Consider the following 14,196-nt stretch of genomic DNA (forward strand, 5'->3'; position numbering starts at 1 on the left):
TGGAGAGGGCAGCTGTGAGTGAACTAGAAAAGGTCCTCAAATGCAAAGATGTATTACTGAACACTTAAGTCAGGATCATTCAGACCATGGTATTCCCAATCTCTATATATGGATGTGAAAGTTGGACAGTGAAAAAAGTGGATAAGAGAAAAATAAACTCATTTGAACTGTGGTGTTGGAGGAGAGCTTTGCGGATACCATGGACTGAGAAAAAGACAAATAATTGGGTGTTAGAACAAATTAAATCAGAACTATCACTAGAAGCTAAAATGATGAAACTTAGGTTATCATATGTTGGACACATAAGAAGAAGACATGATTCACTAGAAAAGACAATAATGCTGGGAAAACCAGAAGGGAGTAGAAAAAGAGGAAGGCTGAACAAGAGATGGATTGATTCCATAAAGGAAGCCACAGACCTGGACTTACAAGATCTGAACAGGGTGGTTTATAACAGATGCTATTGGAGGTCTCAGATTCATAGGGTCTCCATAAGACAAAATCAGCTTGAAGGCACGTAACAGCAAACCTAATTCAGCCAGAAGCCATACTGAGTCAGCAGGAATGGTATGCTAGTGTTGGATGTTTGTTTAGGGACCTGAGAGATTTGTTGTTTGTTTTACAAATTTGTAGCCTACGTTTCTTGAAGATGGAAACAAAGTGACCTAGCCAAAGCAAAAGTAAACAATAAAAATAGAAAGCAATTAAACAAACCTCACTGGTAAATAAGCACATTTCAAAAACAGCAGCAATTTAAAAATAAACATACATCCAAGCTGCAGAGCAGGAAAACAAAACCAAATGAGTTTACAGAAAACAAATAATAGGAGATTAATTAGGCCCAAAGCCTTCCTAAGCGAGCCTTGGGTATAACAGTGGTCTGTAGCGATGTGTGTGTGTGACATTCTGTAGAACTTGTGCCACAACTGAGAAGGCCCTCCTTCTTAAAGATGCCCATATAATTTCATTTGAGAGAGTCAAATGGAGCACAGTCTCAGATACAGAATGGAGCATAAAAGGGGGTGCACACAGGGAAAGATGTTTCTTAAGTAGGAATGGGCAAATCTGTCAGCTTTGGTTTCTCTCTCTTTCTAATTTTTCTCATCTTAAGTCCAGTCCTATACATTTCCACATCTGTTTGTGTGTTTTAAAAAGTCTTAATGAAAATTGTCCAGCTCTTAATATACACATTTCCATACAATTTTGTCTCATATAGACATTTTTTCAAAGCAATTTTCCCTAATATAACTCATTTTGTATGTTATTTTCATTATCATATACATTTATGTGCACACTTTAGTATATGCAGTTTTGTCACATTATTTGTTTAGACACCTACATTGCAAAATTCAGATAGGTGCAACTTTTGAAGGGTTACTGTGTTTTGGCTTGCATATTGTTTTGGAAAGTGTGAATTAGGTAAGTTCACCATTAAATGAGAACTGAACTGAATTTCTCCCCTATCTCCATTCTCAAGGCACTTAGAGCCAAGCAATTTAGGGGTTTAAAGGTACAAACAAGGCCAGCATCTTGAATTGAGCCTGAAATAGATGGGCACCCAGTGAAGACCATATCAATCAGAGTAACATGGTCTGTACAACTAGCACAAGCCAACATGATGGCAACATTTTCCACCAGTTGATGTGTCCGACCACTTTTTAAGAACAGCTGTGTTTTACAGTAAGTCAGTTCTCGAGGTTATTAAGACATGAATGGCCATGATCAGCTCTGACTTCTCTAGGAAAGTATAGTTAGAGCAACTGTCAAAGCTGGTGGAAAATGCTCAGAGACATTGCCTCCATCTGATTATCTAGAAGTATCATTGAATCAGGGAAGATTAAGGCTTCAAGTAGCAGAAGGCTGCTTTCACTTGTACTAGATCATGACATATCTTTGAAATATCTACTGGTTCAAAGCTTATAACAGATGAAATAACTGCCCACTGCTATCTGTTCAGTATACCTGGAAGCACAGCTCTTCTTTGTTACTGAAATGTAATTTTATCTAGGGATCATCTTTTAAGATGCTCTTCGCTACACTCCAGGCGGGACCCTTTGAATTAATGAAGACAATCTGCCCAGCCAAATAGCAAGTTTCGTATGTTTTGCCTGGAACGAAAGGCAAGCATACATTGGCACAGTTTCCTGAGATTCTTCACTATGTTTGCAAATTGTTCAATGTTACTTTTTTTGATTACAATTAATGTAAAGGATTGCTGCCTTTTCACTTTCCTGATCTTTGGAGGCTTGCCATTCTAGGCTACCTGATATCTTTGGTCAGGTTGGATTACACTGACGCCAGTAATAATGTCATCTGCTACAATGAATCAGCTAGCAATTCCGGATGAAAATATTAGCAAAGCAGACGGCAGGATTTCTAGCTGGCTAACTTTTATAATGAAAAGAAAAACCAGTTTGTTTTGTAACAATGGCTTCACTGGAAGAGGTAAGTGGATCCCTAAGGGGAAGGTATTTATCTTCTGTTCCTCCATCACATGGCATACTTTGGAAACCTGTTTCTTTTAGCGTTGTTGGCAGTGGCAGAGCATCTGCTTTGCATGCAGAATATCCCAAGTTCAATCCCCAGCATCTCCAGGTAGGATTACAACTAAGCTTGCTTGCCAAAACTAAAATTGTCCAATGCCAACAGTGCCAGAAGAGAGTATTGGGAGCATTTTAGGGCACATTCTCAGTTTGTAGGGGCAATGGCCAGAACAGAGCACATCACAGAAGCCTCTGTAATGTCAGGGATTCTGTGGCAGATGCAGCTCCCTAAGTATCGAGGATTCTATTCAATGCTTGTCTTACTCAGCATAGACCAACTGAAGTTAATTTGTTATTGTTATATGCCTTCAAGTCGATTACGACTTATGGCAACCCTATGAATCAACAACCTCCAATAGCATCCGTTATAAACCCCCTGTTCAGATCTTGTAAGGCCAGGTCTGTGGCTTCCTTTATGGAATCAATCCAGTTAATAAGCATGACTAATTTAGGTTCATTAATTTCAATGGGCCTACCCTGAGTAGTATTTAGCTGAATACAATCCTGAAGTCTGAAATTGTTCTGGAGTGGCTTACTACAAAAATGTAGGAACATTAACCTCAATGTATGAGTATCTGCAATTTGCACAAGTATGGAGGCTGGAGAGTTCATGCTCACTGTTCTTCAGATGTCAGCTCTAAAGGGATGTATTTGAAAGCCTGGATTCTAATTTGTGATGTAGGGCTGGTTCTGATTTGTTTGTCCATGTAAGGTGGTGGTGGTGGTTGGATTATTCTCATCAAATAATGCCCGCCAAAAATATTGACATCTGAATGAAAAATCCCAGTGTATAATTTCTGAAATCGGAATTGCCAGACCACAAGCTGCCAGGAAGACTAACCTCTGACCTTGAAACTCTTCTCCATACTTCCAGTGGTCGCATTGGCAGGGGAGGGACATTTTAGACATGCACCCCACTTCTTTTCCAGAAGTTCTAACAGAGCAATGTGAAATGGAGAAGCAGGGTATTGGCACTATGATGGCAAGCTTCTCTCCCCAACTATACACATCCATTAGAATGTGTGTAGAGAGCCCTCTGTATGCATCACCATGGTATGCATGAGGCTTCCTACACATGTTTGAATAAATGTGTGTGGCCTAGGGAAGATCCTACTCCTTTGGTGCCTCTCTCCTCCCATTTGCATTCACGTAGCCCAGGGGTAGCCACCAAAGTGCCCACCAAAGTGAGACTCCAACTCACACCAGGCCCAGCTAAGAACATAAGAAGAGCCTGCTGGTTAGGAATGATGGGAGTTGCAATCCAAGCACATCTGGAGGGCACCATTTTGGCTAAATGTGATTTAGCCCATAAAGGCTGATGTTAGGCTGCGTAGCTGCTTTAATTTGGATTCTTGCATTGAGCAGGAGGTTAGACTCGGTGGCCTTATAGGCCCCTTCCAACTACTATTCTATGATTCTAGAGCACATTATTTATTTATTTATTTATTATTTTATTTATATCCCACTTTTCCTCCTGGCAGGAGCCCAGGGCGACATTGATTTTAAAGGATTGAAGCACCTCTAATTCTGTGTTGGATCATTGCCACTAGCTTCTCTGTTACCACAACACATGTTCCAGGGTTGCATCTGAGGTTAAGTCCTACCTGGTTGAGTCTCCTTGGCTTGGGTTAAGGCTTCGAAAATCCAAATTATGTGTGTGTGTGTGTGTGTGTGTTGCAAGAAAAATCTATAAGCAAGAGCTGGCAGGGCTATAGTTTGCTCCTGAACCTTTTTGGGAAAAATCAAGTGGGCTTTCCATTTTGATCCAGGCAGCACTTTCTATGTGTGTGTCTCAAAGGGAATCATTCTAAAGCCTTCCTGTGGAAGAAAAAAATACTGCTTCAGAATCAATCTATAAATAGTTGCTTCAACTAACATTTTCCCATTATTTCTACTATAGCTGCCCGACTGAAAGGTTCTTTTGTTGCATTTCAAAGGCCCATTGGGTCAGATGAGAGGAAGCTGTGGGCATTCCTGATTTAAATAAGTTATTTACAGTGGTATTCAAGCATGAGGGGAAAAAATCTTTTATATGTAATGAAGTAATTTGTGCAACTCTCTTGGGAAGGCAAATTAGTGACAGTGTGCAGTGGTAACTAAATGCAGACTTAAGCATAGTGACAGCTGGTGGTGCCATGTCAGTGGGGCATGTCAGTGAACCAGCACCTTCGACAGGTCCTTGAAAGTTTGGACTAAAACCTGGAACACATTCCACTGCCCCACTGACATGGAGCCACCAGCCATCACTGCCTGAGCAACACTCCATTCCTAGTAGCCTATAAATTGTCTTTTTCTAGCCAAGGGCCATACTTGACTGGTATTCTGAACTCTAAATCAAGACAGCTGGGATTTGGGAAGATTTTGTTAGATGTTGGCAATGCATTGTATTATATCTAAAAGTGTATACTGCTTTTCACTCAGCCCAAGAGTTTATTCAGCTGCTCTGGATTTTCTGTGTTGGGGGAATGGTCTGGAGACTAGAGGTGCCCTTGCTTCCTCCCACCTGGTTATAATTTTCCCACTTCTTTTTTGTGGAGCACACAAGGATATTTTAATTTTTGATAGATCAGTTTTGTGCAAAACCAGTAAGGTTAAAAAAAACCCAGCTTTAAAAAAAATTAAAATAAAATAAAAAAGACTCCATGGACCAAACCCTTCGTTTTGCCCAATGTGAAACATGTTTGAAATGTTTGCTTTGATGGAGGTTCATTGCTGAGGAATTCCAGGGATAAAACTAGCTTTTAAAAGCATGGGAGCGCACAGGCAAGCAAATATCTGCCCACAAAAGACCCCAGGACCTTACAAAAGTTTTTTAGGGAAATAGTCATTGGGGGGCAACCTCCAGCAGCAACCACTAGTGTGGATGGGAAATATCAGTTTTGGAAGCATAAGACTGAAAGCATGTGTAGACGAAAAAGTACAAAAACAGAAATGAAAAAAAAACAGATCTATGTGACCCCCATACATATTAAAGCCCTAGAGACAGAGCTTGGAAAAGTTATGTTTTTGAACTACAACTCCCACCAGCCCAATCCAGTGGCCATGCTTGGCTGGGGCTGATGGGAGTTGTAGTTCAAAAAAGTAACGTTTCCAAGCTCTGCCTAGAGGATACAGCCATGATCCCTGTGATCCACATGTATGGGCTGCCATGCCTTGCATCAGCCCTCTGCTGACTCACGTAGCCCAGGACAGACTTTGGCATTTGTTTGACTGTCTTCCCAAAATGATTGCTTCTAGGAGAACATGGTAGGCTTCAGGTGTTTGAGAGCCATCAGGCAAGGGATCTGCAATGGTCATCACTGGAGCTAGAGTCCTATATTTCATCCAGCAAGAGCACATATGCAAACACCTGTATCTGTGATCCTTAAACCATCCTTTTAGTACTTAAATTGTGGAAAAAGAGATGGTGCTGATAGTGCAAATGGGGGGACTGAGGGTGTGTGAGAGAGTACCTTGCCTAAGGCCACTTAGTGAGTTCATGGCAGAGGCAAGATTCAAACCAGGGACTTCCCAATTCATAGCTCAGGGCAAAACTAGACATTAGCTAGATACATTCACGATTGGTGCAGTAGTGCAGTCTGGGCAGCGTTGCTCACCTGCCTTCCCAACACTGAGTGTCATTGAGAGGGGGAAGGGCAAGCCATGGGGAGCTCAGCATGTTGTGGGCATGACAGCAGGATCATTGGATTGGCTCCACCATTATACCCACACCATGTTGAGCTCCCTGTGCCTCACCCCTCCCAGGAACCGGCAGAGATGCTTGGTGTTGGGAAGGCAGGTGAGCAATGCTGCCCTGCCTGCCCTGGCCAGCTGACTACTGGCTAGATGTGGCATGAAGCGATATATCTAGTTTTTTCTTACTTAATTACAGGCACCTGGAAGACATCCTTAACTGGAAGATAAAACGTGGGGAGGTGGGGAAGCTTATCTCTTCCCTTCCCAATGCAATTGGAACTTTCCTTATTGGTCACACTTAATAAATGCAAAACTGCTACTCAGTAGTTGACTCACACCAGAGTAATTGACTCGCACCACATTTTCCTGGAGCAGCCTAAGTGCTTATATCAAGGGGAAAATGTTTTGAAAAGTCCTGTTTTGAAGACAGATAATTCATTTGGCTTAATCTTGCATAGTGTTACAGTGTATGTGTGCATGTGCTCTCTGCTGGTTCAGGTTGAAGAAAAAGATTCCAGTCCTGGATCCGTTGAAATTGTCTCTATTATAGAAGATGAACTGCCAGGATTTGAGCTCTGCTTTTTCTACAAAAGATTTTTGTGCCTACAGCAAGCAAAAGTAGATCCCAGTGAAAATGAAAATGGTAAGAATGCTTCTGGGATGTGAAGTTTGAGCCCTTTCTTCCCAACCTCATGGTAACCCCTTTGTTGCAAATAAAATATTTATTACAATGGGGTGGGAAATGGTGGCCCTCCAGATGTTGTTGCACTCCAACTCCCATCAGCCCCAGCTACAATGACCAATGGTCAAGGATGACGGGAGTTGAAATCTAACAACATCTGCAGAGCTACAAGTTCCCCATCCTTGCCTTATACCTTCTTTTTACATTGCATGTTAATGTATTTCTTCTCCTGTGTCTCCAGAAATTGTTTCTAATTTTTTTCTGGCTTCTGATATGTCTTGGTTTGGGTTGACTCTATGCACAAGTAGATATCAGGAAAATCAGAGAGGATCATATCATAAGAAAGTTGGGAGAGGTTATAGAATGTCATCCCAAAGTTGCTCTTACATCTTTGGGCATGTTTTTGTACTCGTGTTCTATGTGTTTCTTTATATTATTATGTCAGACTCCTGGCATTAAACCATAGTGACATTAAACCATAGGGAGAAACAAAAGGTTGTATCCAATAGTCATATTCAGAATAGACCCATGGAAATGAATGGACATGACTAACCTAGGTCCGTTAATGTCAGTGGGTCTACTCCGAATAAAACTTGTTGTTATGTGCCTTCAAGTCGATTACGACTTATGGTGACCCTATGAATCAGTGACCTCCAATAGCATCTGTCATTAACCACCCTGTTCAGATCTTGTAAGTTCAGGTCTGTGGCTTCCTTTATAGAATAAATCCATCTCTTGTTTGGTCTTCCTCTTTTCCTGCTCCCTTCTGTTTTTCCCAGCATTACTGTCTTTTCTAGCGAACCATGTCTTCTCATTATGTGTCCAAAGTATGATAACCTCAGTTTCATCATTTTAGCTTCTAGTGATAGTTCTGGTTTAATTTGTTCTAACACCCAATTATTTGTGTTTGCATGGTATGCTCAAAGCTCTCCTCCAACATCACATTTCAAATGAGTTTATTTTTCTCTTATCCACTTTTTTCACTGTCCAACTTTCACATCCATACATAGAGATTGGGAATACCATGGTCTGAATGATCCAGACTTTAGTGTTAAGTGATACATCTTTGCATTTGAGGACCTTTTCTACTTCTCTCATAGTTGCCCTCCCCAGTCCTAGAACTTAGTTGGATACATTTAAAGTATGGTTTGTGTTTGAGAGCCAGTGTGGCATACTGGTTAGTGTGCTGGACTACGACCTGGGAGACAAGGGTTCGAATCCCTACATAGCCATGAAGCTCACTGGGTGACCTTGGGCCAGTCACTGCCTCTCAGCCTCAGAGGAAGGCAATGGTAAACCACCTCTGAATACCGCTTACCATGAAAACCTTATTCAGAGGGTCACCATGAGTCGGAATCAACTTGAAGGCAGTCCATTTCATTTTCATTTGATTGTGTTTACTGGTGCACCCTGCTGAAAAGTCCTTGCTGTGGAAGTAGTTTGCTCTCTGTCAAAACTTTTCAGTGTATAACCTAATAGATCAGTTCTGCCCATTCCTAAAAAGGGAGACAGTGAGAATGACATCCTATTTGGAAAGAGTTGACAGAAATCAATCAATCAATCAATCAATCAATCAATCAATCAATCAATCAATCTATCTATCTATCTATCTATCTATCTATCTATCTATCTATCTATCTATCTATCTATCTATCTATCTGAGGGCCTTGGAATATAGAGCCACATCAAGGAATGAATATAGCTGATACTGTTTTAATTAAATGTATTTAAGGCCAAAACTCATGTTGTTTGTCCTGTTCAGCAGCGTTTGTTTCTCACTTTTCCTTTTGGTTTCCAGAAGAGATCCCAACACCTCAGTGCCATGTTTTAATTCCTCTAAGGCTGATTCCCCTTATCCTTGCCTTATTACTCACTGTAATCATAGCAGTTGCCATTGGCCTGGGTGGTGAGTACAAATAACTTATTTATTAGGTTCTCAACTAACCATTCAAGAGTGCATTTTTCATGAGTCTCCTGCTGAGAATAGGATTAACCTGGCACCAAGGTTGCGTATTGATTTTTTTTTTTTTTAAACCCAGTAACCTATCATGGTGAGATCTATAAAACAGAACTGGTGTTTTAAATTGTTTTAAATTTTTAAATTGTGTTTTAAATTGCTTTTAAAATATGTGTTTTTAAATTTATATATTTGTTTTAATGTTTTTAGTTACTGTAAACCGCCCAGAGAGCTTCGGCTGTGGGGTGGTATATAAGTACAACAAATAAATAAATAAATAAATAACATCATCATAATCCATAGAATGTACACTACTGGAACATGTCACTTTGGGCCAGCTCAACTTCCAGTGCATTGACACTGACTTCAAGCTTCCAGTGCAACATGGTGACTGTGTGTAGGCCCATGACACAAATGGAACTCAGAATGTATATCAAGTGCATGAGGCTTGAACACGAGCCCTTAAGATCAGACATCAATTCCCTTCTTGCACCATCAGGACAACTAAATGTAGGAGCATGCAACTGCAGGCAATTCAGTCTAGGACATTTGACACCTCAGACGAGAATCATTCTAGTCTTGGGAATCAGATTATCCCACATAGCTAACCCCATGCCATGGTCTGCTATGTAGTTCCAAATCTGGAAAACATGTTGTTAAGGAAGGCCACCAGACAGACCTTCTGTGCCTCCAAACTGTTGCCCTTCTTGCTTGTCTGCTGTACTCTTTATTCCTGGTACCTGCCACCTTTCTAGCTCGGTGTGTATGTATGTGGGGCTTTGCCAGTACTTGGACTGGGATCACGGTGCCTGAAGGGTCACTGATTTTTTTTCAGACACTGCAAATGGAGCATTTCAGGCATTTGCAGTGTCTGCAAAAAATCAGTGATCAGTCAGGCACCTTGGTCTTGAGCCAAGCATTGGCAAAGCCCCCACCTCCACCGCATGACTGCCTGCACATGTACTGACAGCCTGCACATGGCTACTTCTGACCATGACATCTGTGGCTGGAAGTTAACATGAGCAGTGGCTGCCACATGAGAGGCAGTTGTGAGATTTGGCCCTTATTCAAGGAATAAGAAGGCACAACTATATGAAGACACAACTACATGAAAAACAACTCTCAAAGATTCCATATAGTAAACCATGCTTCCTGTCTCCCATCCAGCCAATGTATTTGGGGAAAAGAGGAGGTTATGCTTTCATATCATTTTCTTTATAGTTCGCCATAACTAGAATAAGCGTGAATACAGCCCATCTGGTCTCTTAAGAACTTGGGTTGAGTGGATCTATGGGTAGTGTGATCACTGCTCAACCCTCATTAATTGCAGTATTGCTCAAGATTCAAGTTTCAATAATTTTGAGAGGGTATGGTTTCAAACATCACAAAGCTATTACCACGCCTTAACTAAATGTTGATCTTTACACAAATTGGCTCTCCCACATTCTCTGTACACCATTTTAGTTATGGAAACAGATATTAGCAAAATAGTAGTAGTACTACTAGTAGTAATAAGCATCTGATTAACCAGTCTTTGTAAGTGCTGTACAGGGTGGGGAAAAGAAGGTTGAACTGAGTTTCCCAGGTCACATGATGTGTTCAGTATGGAAGGATGTGGATTACAGAATGTATGGGGAATACTGAAATTGTCTGAAGCAACATATTGGTGTTATCATATTTCAGACAAGTCCTCAGTTTTTTTTCTGATGTAGAATGAGTGACAAGCTACACACACACACGCATCTGCTTGGCCAGTGCGTGAGGGATGTTGGACTAGATGGACTTTCGGGTTTTCCTTATGCTCTAATAGAGAGAGGCGCTGTATTTGATTTAAAATATAAACTAAAGCTACCAATGCTGAAAGGCAGTCACACCATGCAACACTGCTGTTTCCTTGTAGATGTCATTGCTAATGAGTAGGCACTGTGTAACAACTCACCGGGGCTGGCCTTACTGTTAGACATAGTGAGGCAGCCACCTCAGGCAGCAAATGATGGATGTATGGGGGAGCAGGGGTGGCAACCTCCCCACCATTCCTCCTGAGCTTTTCCCCCATCCCGAGATATTCTCCTCTGTCAGTTTGCCACACAGTTTGCCTTGAGCTTTCTAAATTAAACTTGTATTCTCAGTGGTTAGTGGAGGATTCTATCTAATCACCAGTGTTTACGTAAGGTTCCGCTGGAGCTCTGGTTGGCTTCTGTACTTGGAATGGGTGGGAGGATGCCATCTTGTCTTTCACTTCAGACAGTGTCTTAGGCTGGCACTGCAACTCACAGATCCCCTTTCAAACATTTCAGTACTTTCATTCATTCACTCAGCATGTACATATAAAGGGATATATATAAGGGGGATGTAAGTTAATGTGCATAACAACCAGTCGAAATATGCACATTCTCCAAGGCCTGTTGGAGATGATGTATATTGACCATGAAATGCACACAGTTTCATCTTCATGGAAGGATTATGTATACATTATCCATGAGGCCTTAATATATTTATTCCTATCCCTTTAAGAATCTGAATCAAGGTTCTGCTGTATTAACATGGTATGATTTCTTCCATTCTGTCAGTTTATTTCAACTGCATTGGAGGATTTCGGTGCAGGTCATCGTTTAAATGTATTGACCAAGCAGCAAGATGTGATGGTGTCTTCAACTGTAAAGATGGAGAGGATGAATATAGATGTGGTAACTTTGATTTGATTCTGGATTATACTTGCTTCTTGTCCTTGATATTTCAGTTAAAAACTATATTCAAGCTCTGTTTGGTATGCTGTGGAATATTCCAAAACAAAACATGGCTGACTATTATTCACTGCATTTTTTTTCATGAACAGAAGTTAATATTATTGCCTTTCAATATGGTGGGATGTTGAAGGCAATTTCCAGATTGAGAAGGTTCATAATCACATGTGGAGAAGGTGCATAGAGAAACAATAGAAAGTGACAGAAAGCTTAAATGGGTTAGTCTTTTGGTAGGGATGGATGAATCTTGGGTATCTCTCACTTTCTAGTTTTTCCCAGAGCTTGGAAAAGTTACTTTTTTGAACTACAACTCCCATCAGCCCAATCCAGTGGTCATGCTGGCTGGGGCTGATGAGAGTTGTAGTTCAAAAAAGTAACTTTCCCAAGCTCTGCTTTTTTCCAGTCTTAAATCCAATTCTTCATATTTCTGCAGCAATTTGCATTTTTTTTTAAAAAAAACCCTATTGAAATTTGTCAGCATTTTAGTGCAAATTTCTTCTAATAAACACATTTTTGTATGCAGTTTTGAGTAATATACACAATTTTGCAAACAATTACTCCTAATATAATGCAGGTTTACATGTTATTTTTCATTAATATATGATTTTATTCACATTTCCCCCTAATATGTGCATTTTTGTACACATTGGTTGGAGAACTGCATCACAAATTTTGGAGAAGTGCAAATTTAGAAGAATGTTCTGTTTTAGTTTGCATATTGTTTCAGGAAGTGCAAATTAGGGAAGGTCACATTAAAATGAAAACAAATTAAAATCTCTCTCCCATTGCTTTCTTTGAGCTCCTCAACCTGTTTATGGAGCATTCATCTGATTTGCTTGTTCAAAGATTATGTGGAAGTTCTACAATGGCTGCTCTTTATTGAACATTCATTCTGATTTGTTTGTGGGGAGGTTATACAATAACTATTCATCCAGATTTGCTTGCAGTTATACATTTTCCTATCAATGTCATTTATCCCACACTTTTTAGTGCATTTTCCTATCACTTTTCCAGTCACAAAAGTGTGCTTTTTGGTGTATTTTGAAAAGTAGATTTGTTGCATCAGAGTGCTTCAATGCATTTTAATTGCACAAACCTAAATTTCTGGTATGTGATTGAATCCCTGGCACAAATTCTGGTGGCAATCTTTAAGGTGGCACAACATTCTTATTTATTATTTTTGGCTGCAACAGGCTGACATTGCCACCTGTCTTTAAAAATACCAGGTGCAGAGTATGAGCAGGACAAGGAGGAGTCTGAAGATGTGAATCTCTATGGGGTTTCAAGACTGACCTTGATTCAGTCTGCTGAAAATCATGTCCAAAGATACGTGCACACTGCACAGTTATAAATACAGTTCATTTGCGTGAAAAAGGAGTAAGTTCACAAAAGAGGATGCCCAAATTCATCAAATCTGGAGAGATACAGCAGTTGTCACTATCTGGTTCAGTCACAGTAGTTGCTTTTTAGCTATTTACTGACTGTCTCTGTTTGCATCCCATAGTCAGACTGAGTGGCAAGAAGGCTGCACTGCAGGTGTTTGCTTTTGGAACTTGGAGGACTGTCTGTTCGGATGACTGGAAAGACAGCTATGGGAGTGTTACATGTAAATACTTAGGTTTCTCAAGGTACTGCTTAGGAAGATTGCAAAACAACAGTGGAAATGAAAAGTCCCTAATTTTTAAAGAAGGGGTTTCATGTCAAATTGTGGCTTTAAAAGGAAAGACCCTCTCGTTACACTTGACTTCCTGAAATACAATGAAAGTGCAAAAGATTAAGTTGGGGTTTTTTTGCAGCAAAGTGCTGTTTTGTGCAGAAAGTGCTTATTTACTACAACACACTATTAATCAGCAAAGCCCCTGAAAAGATATATGGCATACAAATATCATCAACAAACAAACAAATTGCATTGGCATTGCTTTGCCAAGAAACTCACATTTGTTCCCTACTGAGGAAACATCGAACAATGATTCTGGGCTATAAGCCAACAATCTACTTAAGAGGTTGGCTCCTGAAGGCACAGGAAGCTACCACATTTCTAAAACTAAACAGGTCTGGGTCTAGTCAGTGCCTAGATGGGTGACCACCTGGGAAGCACATGTATGATGCATTGGGTGCCATGATGGAAGAAAGGCAGGAAATAAATGTGAGTTAATAAATAAAAACAACAACAAAGGAATGATCTGACAGAAGTCATAACACTGTTGTTGAAGTGGGGATTTTAGTGTGTGCTCATTGATTATCCATTAGTTTAATACTGGGTTTGTTTAATAACATTTGCAGTATTTTTATAAATACTTTATAGCAGGGCTTTCCAAATTGTGATCTGTGGACCACTAATGGTCCACAAGCTTCATTCAGGTTGTCTGTGGTGTATCTGTGGATTTGTAGCTGAACATGGAAAATGGCACATCCATCACACTAAGTATTCATACTGATTTTTAATTGCATTTTATTGCGTTTTGATTTCTTAGATTGTATTTTATTGTATTACAATTTGAATTCTATGGAATTACAATTCCTACAACAGGCAGAAGAATTATTAAGTGGTCCACCAAGCCCCTCAGCAATTTTCAGGTGGTCACTGGAGAAAAA

General features: G+C 40.3%; 1 protein-coding gene across 1 annotated transcript in view; it reads left to right on the forward strand.

The window, feature by feature from the left end:
* The first annotated feature begins 2,427 nt into the window (after positions 1-2,427).
* The window catches only part of TMPRSS3 (transmembrane serine protease 3), a 30,586-nt gene continuing 18,817 nt past the window's right edge, over positions 2,428-14,196 (forward strand). The window contains exons 1-5 of the mRNA XM_061629705.1: positions 2,428-2,445; positions 6,717-6,861; positions 8,699-8,806; positions 11,428-11,544; positions 13,106-13,229. Coding sequence (XP_061485689.1) covers positions 2,428-2,445; positions 6,717-6,861; positions 8,699-8,806; positions 11,428-11,544; positions 13,106-13,229 — 512 coding nt within the window. The remainder of the gene's footprint in view (positions 2,446-6,716; positions 6,862-8,698; positions 8,807-11,427; positions 11,545-13,105; positions 13,230-14,196) is intronic.

The sequence above is a fragment of the Rhineura floridana genome, chromosome 5, assembly GCF_030035675.1.
Source record: "Rhineura floridana isolate rRhiFlo1 chromosome 5, rRhiFlo1.hap2, whole genome shotgun sequence".
NCBI lineage: Eukaryota > Metazoa > Chordata > Lepidosauria > Squamata > Rhineuridae > Rhineura > Rhineura floridana.